The 12421-nt window shown below is 50.0% G+C and overlaps 1 protein-coding gene across 1 annotated transcript in view; it reads right to left on the bottom strand.

Moving 5' to 3' along the window:
• The window catches only part of LOC129489585 (myosin-16), a 72195-nt gene that overhangs the window by 38640 nt on the left and 21134 nt on the right, over window positions 1-12421 (bottom strand). Inside the window, exons 12-19 of the mRNA XM_055292405.2 lie at window positions 11814-11984; window positions 10543-10722; window positions 8723-8849; window positions 7868-7926; window positions 6985-7072; window positions 6490-6607; window positions 5197-5317; window positions 1090-1226 (exon numbers count right to left, since the gene is read on the bottom strand). Of these exons, the coding sequence (XP_055148380.1) occupies window positions 1090-1226; window positions 5197-5317; window positions 6490-6607; window positions 6985-7072; window positions 7868-7926; window positions 8723-8849; window positions 10543-10722; window positions 11814-11984 (1001 nt within the window). The remainder of the gene's footprint in view (window positions 1-1089; window positions 1227-5196; window positions 5318-6489; window positions 6608-6984; window positions 7073-7867; window positions 7927-8722; window positions 8850-10542; window positions 10723-11813; window positions 11985-12421) is intronic.

Genomic DNA, 12421 nt, shown 5'->3' with positions numbered 1-12421 from the left:
CCTGTTAGGGGTTAAGCTGTGTCCTCTGAAAGGATACGTTAAAGTCCTAACCCCCAATACCTAGGAAAGGAAGCTTGTTTGGGAATAGGGTCTCAGCAAATGTAAATAGTTAAGATGAGGTGGTCATACTGGAGTAAGGTGGACCCTAACTCAATGACTGGTGTCATTATAAAAAGAGGGAAGAGGCCGGGCACGGTGGCTCACGCCTGTAATCCTAACACTTTGAGAAGCTGAGGCAGGTGGATTGCTTGAGCCCAGGAGTTTGAAATGAGCCTGGGCAACATAGGGAGACCTTGTTTCTACCAAAAAAAAAAAATTAGCCAGGTGTGGTACTGTGCACCTGTAGTCCTAGCTACTCAAGAGGCTGAGGTGGGAGGATCACTGAAGTCCAGGAGGTTGAGGCTGCAGTGAGCTATGATTGCACCACTGTACTCCAGCCTGGGCCACAAAGCAAGACCCCATCCCCTCCTCAAAAATAAAATTTAAGGCGATGGATATCCCAGTTATCCTGATTTTATTATATGAATGTATCAAGTTATCACATAAAACCCAAAATATGCATAGCTATTAGGTATCAGTAAAAAAATTTTTTTAAATTCCTGTTGTTTGAAGCCACCTGGTGTGTGAACTTGGTTGCGGCAGCTCTGAGAGACAGGGTTCTTTTTTTTTTTTTGAGATGGAGTTTTGCTTCTATTGCCCAGGCTGGAGTGCAATGGCACAATATCAGCTCACTGCAACCTCTGCCTCCCGGGGTCAAGCGATTCTCCTGCCTCAACCTCCCAAGTAGCTGGAATTATAGGTGCCCACCACCACGCCCAGCTAATTTTTGTATTTTTTGTAGAGACGGGGTTTTACCATGTTGGCCAGGCTAGTCTCGAACTCCTGACCTCAGGTAATCTGCCTGCCTCAGCCTCCTAAAGTGCTGGGATTACACGTATGAGCCACCGCACCTGGCCAGCCACACAGGGTTCTTTGTGCCAGCAAGACATTGGCATCCACCCCTGGCCCACCATGCAGCGTGGCTAGTGGAGCTGGCCCTGAGTGCGTGTGGCTCCTCTGGGCCTTCCTGTCGGTGTTTGTGAGCGCTACCTTCGTTCCAGCATCTTCTTGAACTCTACCCTCATGAGGAAGCCCCGAAGCCGACACTGCAGCATCGTCATGATCTTGGCCAGACGATCGTCCCTCATGTCCTCAAGCTTGGCCAGGATGCCCGCACGGAAGAAAACCTGGGGAAAGACCGCACGCCTTTGAAAAAGCCTGGCTGTCACTGATGGCAGCCACTTGGGGGAGTTTTAAATCAAAGAAGGGTTTTTGTTTGTTTTGCTGGAGTGCAGTGGCGCGATTATGGATCACTGCAGCCTCGACCTCCCGAGCTTAAGCAATCCTCCCATCTCAGTCTCCCGAGTAGCTGAGACTACAGGCACATGCCACCATACCTGGATAAATTTATTATTATTATTGTAGAGATAGGGTCTCACTATGTTATCCAGGCTGAGCCTCCCAAAGTGCTGGGATTACAGGCATATGCCACCATGTCCAGCTAATTAAAAAAATTTTTTTCAGCTGGGCACGGTGGCTCATGCCTGTAATCCCAGCACTTTGGGAGGCTGAGGCAGGTGGATCACGAGGTCAGGAGATCGAGACCATCCTGGCTAACACGGTGAAACTCCATCTCTACTAAAAATACAAAAAGCCGGGCGTGGTGGCGGGCGCCTGTAGTCCTAGCTACTCAGGAGGCTGAGGCAGGAGAATGGCATGAACCTGGGAGGCGGAGCTTGTAGTGAGCCGAGATCACGCCACTGCACTCCAGCCTGGGCGACAGAGCAAGACACTGTCTCAAAAAAAAAAAAAAAATTTTTTTTCTGAGATGAAGTCTGGTTATGTTGCCCAGGCTGGCCTTGAACTACTGGACTCAGGAGATCTTCCTACCTCAGCCTCCCAAAATGCAGGAATTATAGGCATGAGCCACCATGCCTTGCTTGTTGATGTTTTAAAAGTCCCCCCAGGCCAGGCACAATAGCTCACACCTGTAATCCCAGCGCCTTGGGAAGCTGAGGCAGGCGGATCATGAGATCAGGAGTTCGAGACAAGCCTGGCCAACATGGTGAAACCCCATCTTTATTAAAAATACAAAAAATTAGCCAGGCGGGCTGGCAGGTACCTGTAATCCAGTTACTCAGGAGGCTGAGGTAGGAGAATCACTTAAACCCGGGAGGCGGAGGTTGCAGTGAGCCAAGATAGTGCCACTGCACTCCAGCCTGGGTAACAGAGTGAGACTCCGTCTCAAAAAAAAAAAAAAAAAATATCTCCCCAGATGAGTCTAATGTATAGCCAAGGTTGAGAACTTTGTTCTACAGAAACTCCTGCACAGGACCATGAGCAAGGATGTTCACAGCAGCACTGCAGTACAGTGTGGCAGTGACAATGTCATGTACCAATGAGGATGAAGCTTAGAAACATGGCAAAGCGATAAAAGCACGTCATGGAGGAATGTCACGGAAGGGTGTGTCAAGTATGATACTTCCATGAAGTTCAAAACTGAGCACGACCTGCAGGCATATGTGCTAAAGCTATTTTTGAAAGGTAAGGAAATGTGCCAGGTGGTGTGGCTTATGCCTATAATCCCAATGCTTTGGGAGGCCGAAGTGGGAGGATCGCTTGAGCCCAGGAGTTGGAGAACAGCCTTGGCAACATAGTGAGACCCCATCTCTGTAAAAAATATAAAAATTAGCCAGGTGGCTAATTGTGTTCACCTGTAGTCCCAGCTACCCGGGAGGCTGAGGTGGAAGAATCGCTTGAGCCCAGTAGTTTGAAGCCACAGTGAGCTGTGATTGTGTCACTGCACTCCAGCCTGGGCGACAGAGCAAGACCATGTCTCTTAAGGAAAAAAAAAAAAAAGAATGTTTCATGTCAGAATTCAAGACAGGGTTACTCCTGGGGGTGGGGAGGGGATGGGAGAGGAAAGATATGAAAGGTTGACATTCTGGGCTGTTCAGTGGGTTCACAGGGTGCTGGCTTTATTATTATGTTTCATAATGTAACACCTTTTTACAGACTTCAAATAGGACAAAATAGAAACTTTTAGAAGGATAGAAGGTCCCAGGAGACCTGCATTCTGGCCTCAGCCTGCCTTGGATGTGCTGTGTGTCTGACTGTGGTTAAGTCACTGTCCCTTTGGGGGACCTAGGCCTCCCCTCCTGTCCAGAGAGAATGCCGCCTGCAGGGCCCCTGGGACCTCTGAGCTGCGGGAACCCAAGATGCCACATGGGGCCAGGGAGTACAGCACCCAACTGAGCCACTGTGGGCAAAAGATGAGGAAGAATGCTCCCTGCCCCTCAAAAGGACCCCCGAGGAGCTAGACATTGCAAAGTAGAGAAATCAGGCTTGATGTCTTAAAACATTTCCTGATATTTCAAAATTAATTGCCGTTGAGATTTGGTCTTTGAATCAAGCATGACAAGCATGTGGCTGGGGGTGGGGCCCACCTGAGCCAACTCCAAACGTAGGAACACCATTTGCAGTCAGAACCATCCTATTCTTTGTTCTGCTCCTGCTGCCAGTCTGCCTAGTCCTCAGGGAGCAAAACTATCCCCAGCAGCCCTGGGCCTTCCCCTGGAACTGAGGTGCCTAATGCAACCCTTGTACAACAGCAAGATGTGGTCTGTTTGGCCAGGTGGTAAACGGACAAGATTCTGAGCTGTGCCAGATTCTGAGATACCAGCTCCGGCTTCCCTGGCCACACAACCGCCGCCGGTGGGCCTTATGCCTACTAGCTCTGTCCCGCCTCGTTCTGTGAAGTTGGGCATGCCACCTCCACCCCCTCTCCAGGCTTTCTTAAGTTTCCCATCTGTCAAGGGTGGGCAGGGAAAGGAGGGGCCCGCTGGTTTCTAAGATTCTTTCCAGCTCAGGCATTCAATGATCCTGTCTCCAAACCTCAAGTGTCCCCCGCAAGTCAATCTAGCTATTTACAGCACATCTTAATTGTGAAGGATGCCAAAACAAACAGTTCCGGCAGGTTCTAGGGCAGTGTTACAATTCCACACACACAGAATGTTACAAAGCAAGCTCCAGGGAATGAGGGACTCATTCTGTTCTCTTCACTATGTGTCCCTAGAGCCTGGAACCATGCCTGGCACACAGTAGGCGCACCATAAGTGTTTGCTGAGTGACCAGATGCATTAGAGGCACAGGCATGCTGGAAGCTTCCATGCCAAGCCTGCGTCATGCGTGAGAACTTGGAGAGAGAAATGATCTGCTCCAGGTGGCACAGAGGCAGGCTTTGAGCTGACTCTCCTGACTGCAAAGCCTGTGAACCTCCTGTGTCACGGGGCGATCATGTTGGGGTGCAGTCTGTTGTTGGGGGGCAGGGCGGCTATAGAAGGACACCTGGCACCACTGGCCTGGCTAGCCTTTACAATCCCACCAGGATGCTGCAGGGCCAGGAAATGGGATAGACCCAGGGCAACTCAGGCCCCATGAGTCAGGAGCAGGAGGTTGCTCTGTCTGAGTCAGTCCTGTCTCAGCCGCCGGCTCAGAGCTGGGCTTACAGTGCTTCATTGTCCAGGCTCCGCCCAAGCAAACTTCCCCACGGGTCAGATCCATGACCTTGATTCTGATTGGCCCTTTTTATTCTTGGAAACTCAGGGCTCAGGCCAGGTGTGGTGGCTTATGCCTGTAATCCCAGCACTTTGGGAGGCCGAGGCAGGTGGATTGCTTGAGCCCAGGAGTTTGAGACTAGCCTGGGCAACAGAGTGAGACCCCATCTCTACAAATAATTTAAAAAATCAGCTGGGTGTGATGGTGTATGCCTTAAGTCCCAGCTACTTGGGAGGCTGAGGCAGGAGGATCACTTAAGCCTAGGAGTTCCAGGTTGTAGTGAGCTATGATTGCGCCACTGCACTCCAGGAAGACCCTGTCTCAAAACAAAACATAGGGTTCTAAGAAATATTCTACCATTGATTAGGTTCCCCTCTGAGCTGAGCTGGGTTCTATGCATGTTGCCTCTGATCTCCCCAAATTCTGTGAGACTGGCATGATCAATCCTGATTTTTCAGGAAACTGAGGCTCTCAGCAGTTGGCAGACTTGCCCGAAGCAGGCCATTGGTAAGTGGCCAGGTGGAATCCATACCCCAAAGCCCACCTTCTTGGAAAAAGGCTGAGGGGGTGTGTAGGGGGAGACCACCCACCAGATCCTACCTTGGTGTGTCCAATTTTGTATTCGTTCACATCTAGGTCAATGGCTGCAAGCAGCAGCTCTGAGGCCTTTTTGTTGTCCACGAATCCCTGGGGAATCACGTTGGGGTTCAGCACTTGGTACCTGGCAGGAGAGAGATGATTGACAGTCATCACTGTGCCCAAGCTGACAGCACATAAAACATGTTCACGTGGTTATCCACTGGTCTTTGAGATGGACTTTGGACAGGGATTAGACTTGTTTGACAGATGCCCCAGGGAGGCAGAGAGATGAGATCAATAGGAGGCTTTGGAATAAGGGCTACAGCTTGGGAGTGGACACTGGTGTGGGTTGGGGATATAGGGAGGAGCTGTTTCTAGAAATGAAGACACCAAAATCCCTTCCTGATAGAGCTTGGAGTTGAGAAAAGGGCATTGACCCAGACATCAGCAAACAGCTTTTTTATTGTGACCTGTGAGCAGCCCCCTTTGTGATCTTGGACACACAAGTCCCTAACTGGGGACTTCAGAGGGGCTTGGATAAGGTGACCTCTAGTGACCTTTCCTGATCCATCAATCTGTGGACCTATGTTCTAGGAAGTTGGAGGAGGTAGAAGAAGACAATCTCTAAGGTGGGAGTATTAGTTACCCCAGTGTTCGTCCAGAAGCAGACCCTGAGATAAGAATTCAAGTGCAAGTAGTTTATCTGGGAGGTGGCAGAGTGGAGAATGGGAAGAAAGCCAATAAAAGGCATGTTATGGAGGCAGTTAGCACAACAGGCAACTGGAGCTTAATGCTGCTGGGATCACTGGAAGCCACAGTGGGAGTATTTACATTATGGAAATGGGCAGACACTAGCAATCAGGGCTTTTTTTTTGGACCAGGAGAGCCCTTGTTTAACATTTACCAACACACTGCTGTCTGAGCGCATGTGTGGAAAATGTCTCAGATTTAGCCACCAGAAGGGTGAGGGAGCTGAGATATTTATACACCAGCTCTCCTCAGTCACTGATTGAGGGCTCCTTCCAGGAAGGCATTAATTTCTGGGACTTTCAGCTTGCCAAGGAGGGGGCAAAGCAGCATCCAGCAGCTGAGAAATGCAGGGGCTGGCAGTTGAAATTTGGGCCAGTGTCTATGGCCATACCACCCTGAACATGCCCAATCTCTTCTGAAATTTGGGCCACTGTATACTAAGGTAGTGACTGACAGTGAGGCGGTATTGGCAGAGCACCATCATGTCTGCTGCAGTGGGATGTGACTTACCAGCTGGTGAACTCCTGGGCATCTGAGCCTTGCACCCAGGGAGACATCACTCACCTCTGTTTGAACTCCGGGTACTGCAGCCTGTTTGGGAAGCCCTTCCTGCAGATACGGATGCCTTCCAGGACACCATTGCAAGCTAGCTGGTGCATGATCAGGTGGGCATCTATCACACCTGCCAAGGGGGAGGGTATAAGATGGAGAGTCCCTCTGGGGTGGGACAGGCCAGTCCTGGCCACTCAAGGAGGCTGAACTGAGCATCTGTGCCATCATCCCCAGTCTTCTCCTGTCACTGTCCCAGAGGCCTCAGATCCCCCACCATTTGGCCAATGCCCAAAAGCTCCCAAGTTTGATTTCTGGCTGGTTGGGCACCATTCTGCTTTATAAAGCAGCTAGAATATGATTCTTGGATGACCCATTGTTGAGGTTTCTCTTGGAGCCTTGTTTTGCCCCCATCAGCCTTGGTGATGAAGGGTGGACTTAATTTGGAATGAAGACTAACTTCACAGAACCTCAGGACTTCCAGCAGGCAGCCGTGACCCCACAACATACCCGATTGCTTAAACTCATTGGGGATAATACAGCGGACAAAATGGGGTGCGGTGCTATGGAGGGTGGTCATCAGCTTGTTCAGCTGCTCCTGGGGTTGGAGGACAAAGAACAAGTGAGTGAAACTTTGCATTGATGTTGCAGGACACCCGCATGCGGGAGAGGTATTTGTTTAGAGTTTATTCACTTAAAACTGAATTAAAGCTCAGCCACATGTGGTTAGCGGCTACCATATTGGGCAGTGCAGAAGAGAACGTTTCATCATAGCAGAAAGTGCCATTGGGCAGCACTGCTCTCAAGGTCCAATGACTTGCTCAAGGGGCTGTGGTTTGCAAGAAGTGGGGCCCCTCCAGATTCAGAGCTGGTTCGTTGTAGAATCTCAGTACTAGGAGGAACCGTAGGGTCTGTGTGGGCAAAGTCCTGTCCACTGTTAACTTCCCTAATGGATGCTCCCTCTTCCTCTGCTTGGATATTTCCAATGAGGTGACCCACTCTGCCTTGGGACAGCCTGATTCTTGAAAAGTGTTGACATCTTCCTTTGTGCAGCATCTCCTTGTAGACTGCACTTTGGAAGGTAATGCCCAAACTTCATGGAAGTTGTGGCCAGCCCAAGGCCTGCCAGCCAACTCTAGGACACAAGCTCTTGGGCATTGCTATCTCGCGTGATCACGCTGCACAAATCCCTTTACTCTTCAGGTTTAAATCTAAACATTGGTCTCTTCTGCCCAATGATCCTGTGATTCTGTGGCCTCTTCAGAAGGAAACAGACCCCTCCAGGTAAAGAGGCGATCATAGACAGAAAAATGAAATCATCCTGCCCCTGGCCATGAAGCAGCAGCCAGACTACCCAACATTGAAAGGGAGGGTTGGGGGCACCCCTGCTCACCCTGTAGAAATTGGAGACTGTCATGAAGGAGGAGCCTCTCTTCTGCTTCTTGCTTCCGGCTGAGGAAGGGACAAGCACGTTTCACATCAGTACCCAGTATGGAGAAAGGCAGCCCCATTAAGCACTCTGCAGCAAAGCACATGCATTCTTTGGATTTAAAAAGGCTTATCTTAGGGCTGGATAGGGGGGACCCTCACATGAGGAAAACGAGATCTACCAGGAAGTGGTCAAACGGGCTGGCTACAGCGTAATTGTCAAAAGAGCTGCTGCGCTCCTTGGGAGGGTGCAGCCTTTTGTGATTTCTGGTGCAAGGTGACAAACTGCTCCCATTTCCTGGGGAGGAAGAGGCACCCATAGACCATGGGAGAAGGTGCACTTTGGTGGTGAGACCAGGGGACTGGTGTTTCTGGCCCAACTAATTGGCAACCCGATGCAGCAGCATCCACCAGGGCATTCCTCTATGAGCCACATGACCTCTATTGGAAGGGAGGCAGGACTGAGTTTGGCATTTGCTTCTGACAAGAGAGAGGGAAACAGAAAAGAAACACAGAACATCTGAGTGTCAACTTTTCCAAAGCATTATCCATCCACCTAGAGGCCAGATGTGCCCAGCAATCAGTTCAGTCATTGGAAGCTCCCATGTTGCCTTTGCTTGCCTCTTTTGCAGTATCATCCATGGCCTATCTCAAGCCACTTTTCATTCATTCATTCATTCATTCACCGGTTCACTCACTTACTCACTCACTCACTCATTCCACAAGAGTTGAATCAAAGAGTTTTGGTTCCTTCTTTCCATTTTGGCCACTAAAGGGCATCAGCACAGGGAGACTGGACACAACAAGGGGTCAGCCCTACCTGGAGCCTCCTCTTCTTTGAAGAGAAGGGCCAGGATTGCCACACTCGATTTCTGGAACAAGCCCACCACTGTTTCATTCAGGGGGTCTTTGTTCTTCTCCAGCCAGCCTGTGATGTTATAGCCCACCTGGAGAGGGCAAACGCCAGTGAGTAACTTTGAGTTTCAGCCTCTCCCTTTCAGGTGCCACAGTTAGAGCCCCTCCTACAGCTCTCTCCTGTTCTTAGCTCCCAGGACCAACTTTCACCCCCACATCCTGGGGCTCCAGTTCTTGTCCTCATGACTCTCCTGGTGTCCTGGGATGCCCCTGAAGCCCCACATGAGTTGGAGGCTCCATCATCTGCCTTCTTGGGCATTTGCAGTTTGTCCATCTGGGATATCCCAACTCTGAGCTTTGCACATAAACCGAGACTCCCCTGCTACTCTTTCCTGGGCCGTGTGACCTTCTCTTGCACAGCTTACTCTGCCGGCCACACTGACCCTCCCTGACCCTTGGGTCTTCTTCTGCCCAGTGGTTTGCTGTCAGTGACTGACCGTGGCTGTAGAATCCCGAGCTACATGAAGAAATCTCTTTGCTGGGAAGCATGTAGCCCCTCTTGAAACACTGTAGGGTCTCTCCTTGCTAGGGGAGCGTGCACACTGTCTTACATCACTGTAGGGTCATTGGCTGGTGGAAAGGGGGCTCCATCCATCCAGCACTGGGGGCTCCATATATCCAGGTATTTGGACATCCACTAATTTCTGCTTCCCATCTTGCCACATGGTCCCCATGGCAAGGGTAAGGAGGAAGGAGTCTTTCAGGTCCTTCCATTGAGCACAGAGAAGTGAGGTAAGTAGAGGAGATGCCAGAACTTCCGGGCTTGCCATCTCCTGTGCAGCACAAAGACATTTGTCATCTCTGCCTTATTTTAGGGCCTTCTTGGAAATGCACAGGTCCCACTTAACTTTGAATATTCCATTGCTATAAATAAGAAACTCTTCTCAGTTCAGTGTGGGAAGAGGGGATGGAGAGCTGCAATTTGGTCCCAAGCCTGCTGTTTGCTCCAAGTATCGGCCACATCCATTTTACAAGCAATTGGCATTACGGTTACGGTTGATGGTATCATAAAGCCTTGGCCCTGATGCCCAATGCCATCATGACTTTCCTGACAGCTCTGTCTTAAGGCTGCTGTTTCATGGCAGTCAAACCCACAGAGGCTCAGCAACCTCTGTTGGTAACAGGAGCATTGGCACTTACAGCGATAATAAAATCCCAAGGAAACGAAATGCATTCTCATAAGCTGGCAGGACGAACGTCATCTCCCCTATTAATTATGCAAATGCAACCTGAGTCCTGGCTGCACTTAATTTCCCCACTTCCCGAGGACTAAGTTTGTCATGAGTGAAAAAGCCACTCTATATATGTCACCTTGTTGGTTTGGTGGCTATGAGCTGTCAGAGAGCCAGGTTATCGGTTGGGAGTAATTAATGGGCTCGTGGAATTTTTTTTGTTGTTTGTTCTTTTTGCAAATGTTGTCATTTCTGGCCAAGACTGAAGTTCAGCTGTCAAACCAAGGGCCCGGACAGGTCTGATGGGCCTGGGCAGGGTGTGGCCTGGACAGGTCTGATGGCTGTTCCCTAATGGGTATCTCCCTTGGAGAAGTGATGAGGAGGTGTGAGTGGAGCCCATTTCAATTGGCTGATTACCCTGTTATACCATGGTTGTGCACTAGTGGAAGTGGGACGTCTCTGGAGGGGTGTGTCAGCATGTACCTACAACAGCGGCAGTGACGGCAGCCAGCTGGGACCCGAAACACAGAGGGACCCTGAGGCCAGTACTCACGGTGCCTGCATAGTGAACGAGCTCGAAGTGGACCTCGGGCCCCTTGCTCTTGCCCCCCTTGGGCTTCAGGAAGTTGCTGGACTTGCCCAGGTGGTTGTCGTACAGGGCTGCCTTGAACGTGGCATCGGTGGCTTTGGGGAAGACGCACTGTTCCTCCAAGATGGAGAAGATGCCCATGGGCTGGGAGGGAAGAGAACAGGGTGATGTTAGAGGAGGTGGCAGGACCCAAAAGAGGACAAACTGGCACTGAGCCCAGGGCCAGTGTAGAGATGCTCCAGACACCCACGTGGGCATCCAGGAAGCAGGAATCTGTGCAGTGACATCCGGGAACAGTGCCTGGTGATCCATGGCCTTGTCATCAAACATCATGGCCATTAAGACTTGAAAGAGGCTGAATTCATCGAGTCCAACAGAAGGGAAGACTGAGATCTGAAGGGTCCAGATAGCTCCCCAAATGCTAATCCCACCTAAACAGTGGCCCCTGGCAGGCTTGGCCTTCTGAAAAATGGGGAAGTCAATGCCACTGTGCTGTCTGCTTTTTTTTTTATTTAATTTATTTATTTTGAGACAGAGTCTCGCTCTGTTGTCCAGGCTGGAGTGCAGTGGCGCAATCTCGGCTCACTGCAACCTCCGCCTTCCAGGTTCAAGTGATTCTCCTTCCTCAGCCTCCCAAATAGCTGGGATTACAGGTGCCCGCCACCACACCTGGCTAATTTCTGTATTAGAGATGAGGTTTCACCATGTTGGCCAGGCTGGTCTCAAAACTCCTGACCTCAGGTGATCCACCCACCTCAGCCTCCCAAATTGCTGGGATTACAGGTGTGAACCACCATGCCTGGCCACAACACACATTCTTGAAGGGGACCATTTGCTAAAACCTTCCATGTGGATGTGGTTATAGGTGAAACTATTATATTGCCTGGGTCAGAGCCTGACTCTGCCACTCACAGGTTGTGGGACCTTGGACAAGCAAGTTCCCTTCTCTGTGCCTCAATGTTCCCATCTGTGAAATGGGTGTAATAAAAGTATCCCCCTCCTCCGCATACAGTAGGTTGTGATGATCCAATGAATGGTGGCATGCAATAGCCCAACGAACAAAATGGGAACACTTCAGTACCCATTTTGCAGATGGGGAGCTAGAGGTCATACCAAGGAAGGTCATCGGTGGTGTCACTGACTTCCCTGAAGCCAAGTGCCAGCTCCCTGCATGCACCAGTGACATCCCTTGGCCCTGGCCTCTCTCCAAGCCCCTCCTTTGAGAAGCAAGTCACCTTTTCCAGCAGGTCGATGCAGGCCTGCAGGTCGAGGCCAAAGTCGATGAAGACCCACTCGATGCCTTCCCTCTTGTACTCCTCCTGCTCCAGCACGAACATGTGGTGGTTGAAGAACTGCTGCAGCTTCTCGTTGGTGAAGTTGATGCACAGCTGCTCAAAGCTGTTGAACTGTGGTGGCAGGAGGGCAGAAAGAGGGGCGTCAGCACAGGCACAGAGAGCCTCTCTCAGGATTGAATGAAGTGACCACAAGCAAAGCAAAACTTTGCAGAGGGCCCACTAGTGTCAGGCACTGCCCTAAGTGCCTAACGCTGGCCATTCAGCACCCTATGAGAAGTAGCTCTCTGTTCCCTCCCCTACAGAGGCAGAGGCACAAAGTGGTTTAACACATGCCTCGGGCCACACAGTATGATGTTCAGACCCAAAATCCAGGCAACCAGACTTCAGCCTTGTATGGTAAACAGAAATATATATATATATATATATATATATAATATATACGTACAATATATGTATATATTATATAATATACATATAATGTATATATAATATATATTATATATATATATTATATGTATATATAATATATATTATATATATATTATATG

The sequence above is a fragment of the Symphalangus syndactylus genome, chromosome 9 (assembly GCF_028878055.3).
Source record: "Symphalangus syndactylus isolate Jambi chromosome 9, NHGRI_mSymSyn1-v2.1_pri, whole genome shotgun sequence".
In the NCBI taxonomy this organism is placed as follows: Eukaryota; Metazoa; Chordata; class Mammalia; order Primates; family Hylobatidae; genus Symphalangus; species Symphalangus syndactylus.
The sequence above is the reverse complement of the archived record's forward strand: the minus strand, read 5'-3'. Positions and strand labels throughout refer to the sequence as shown.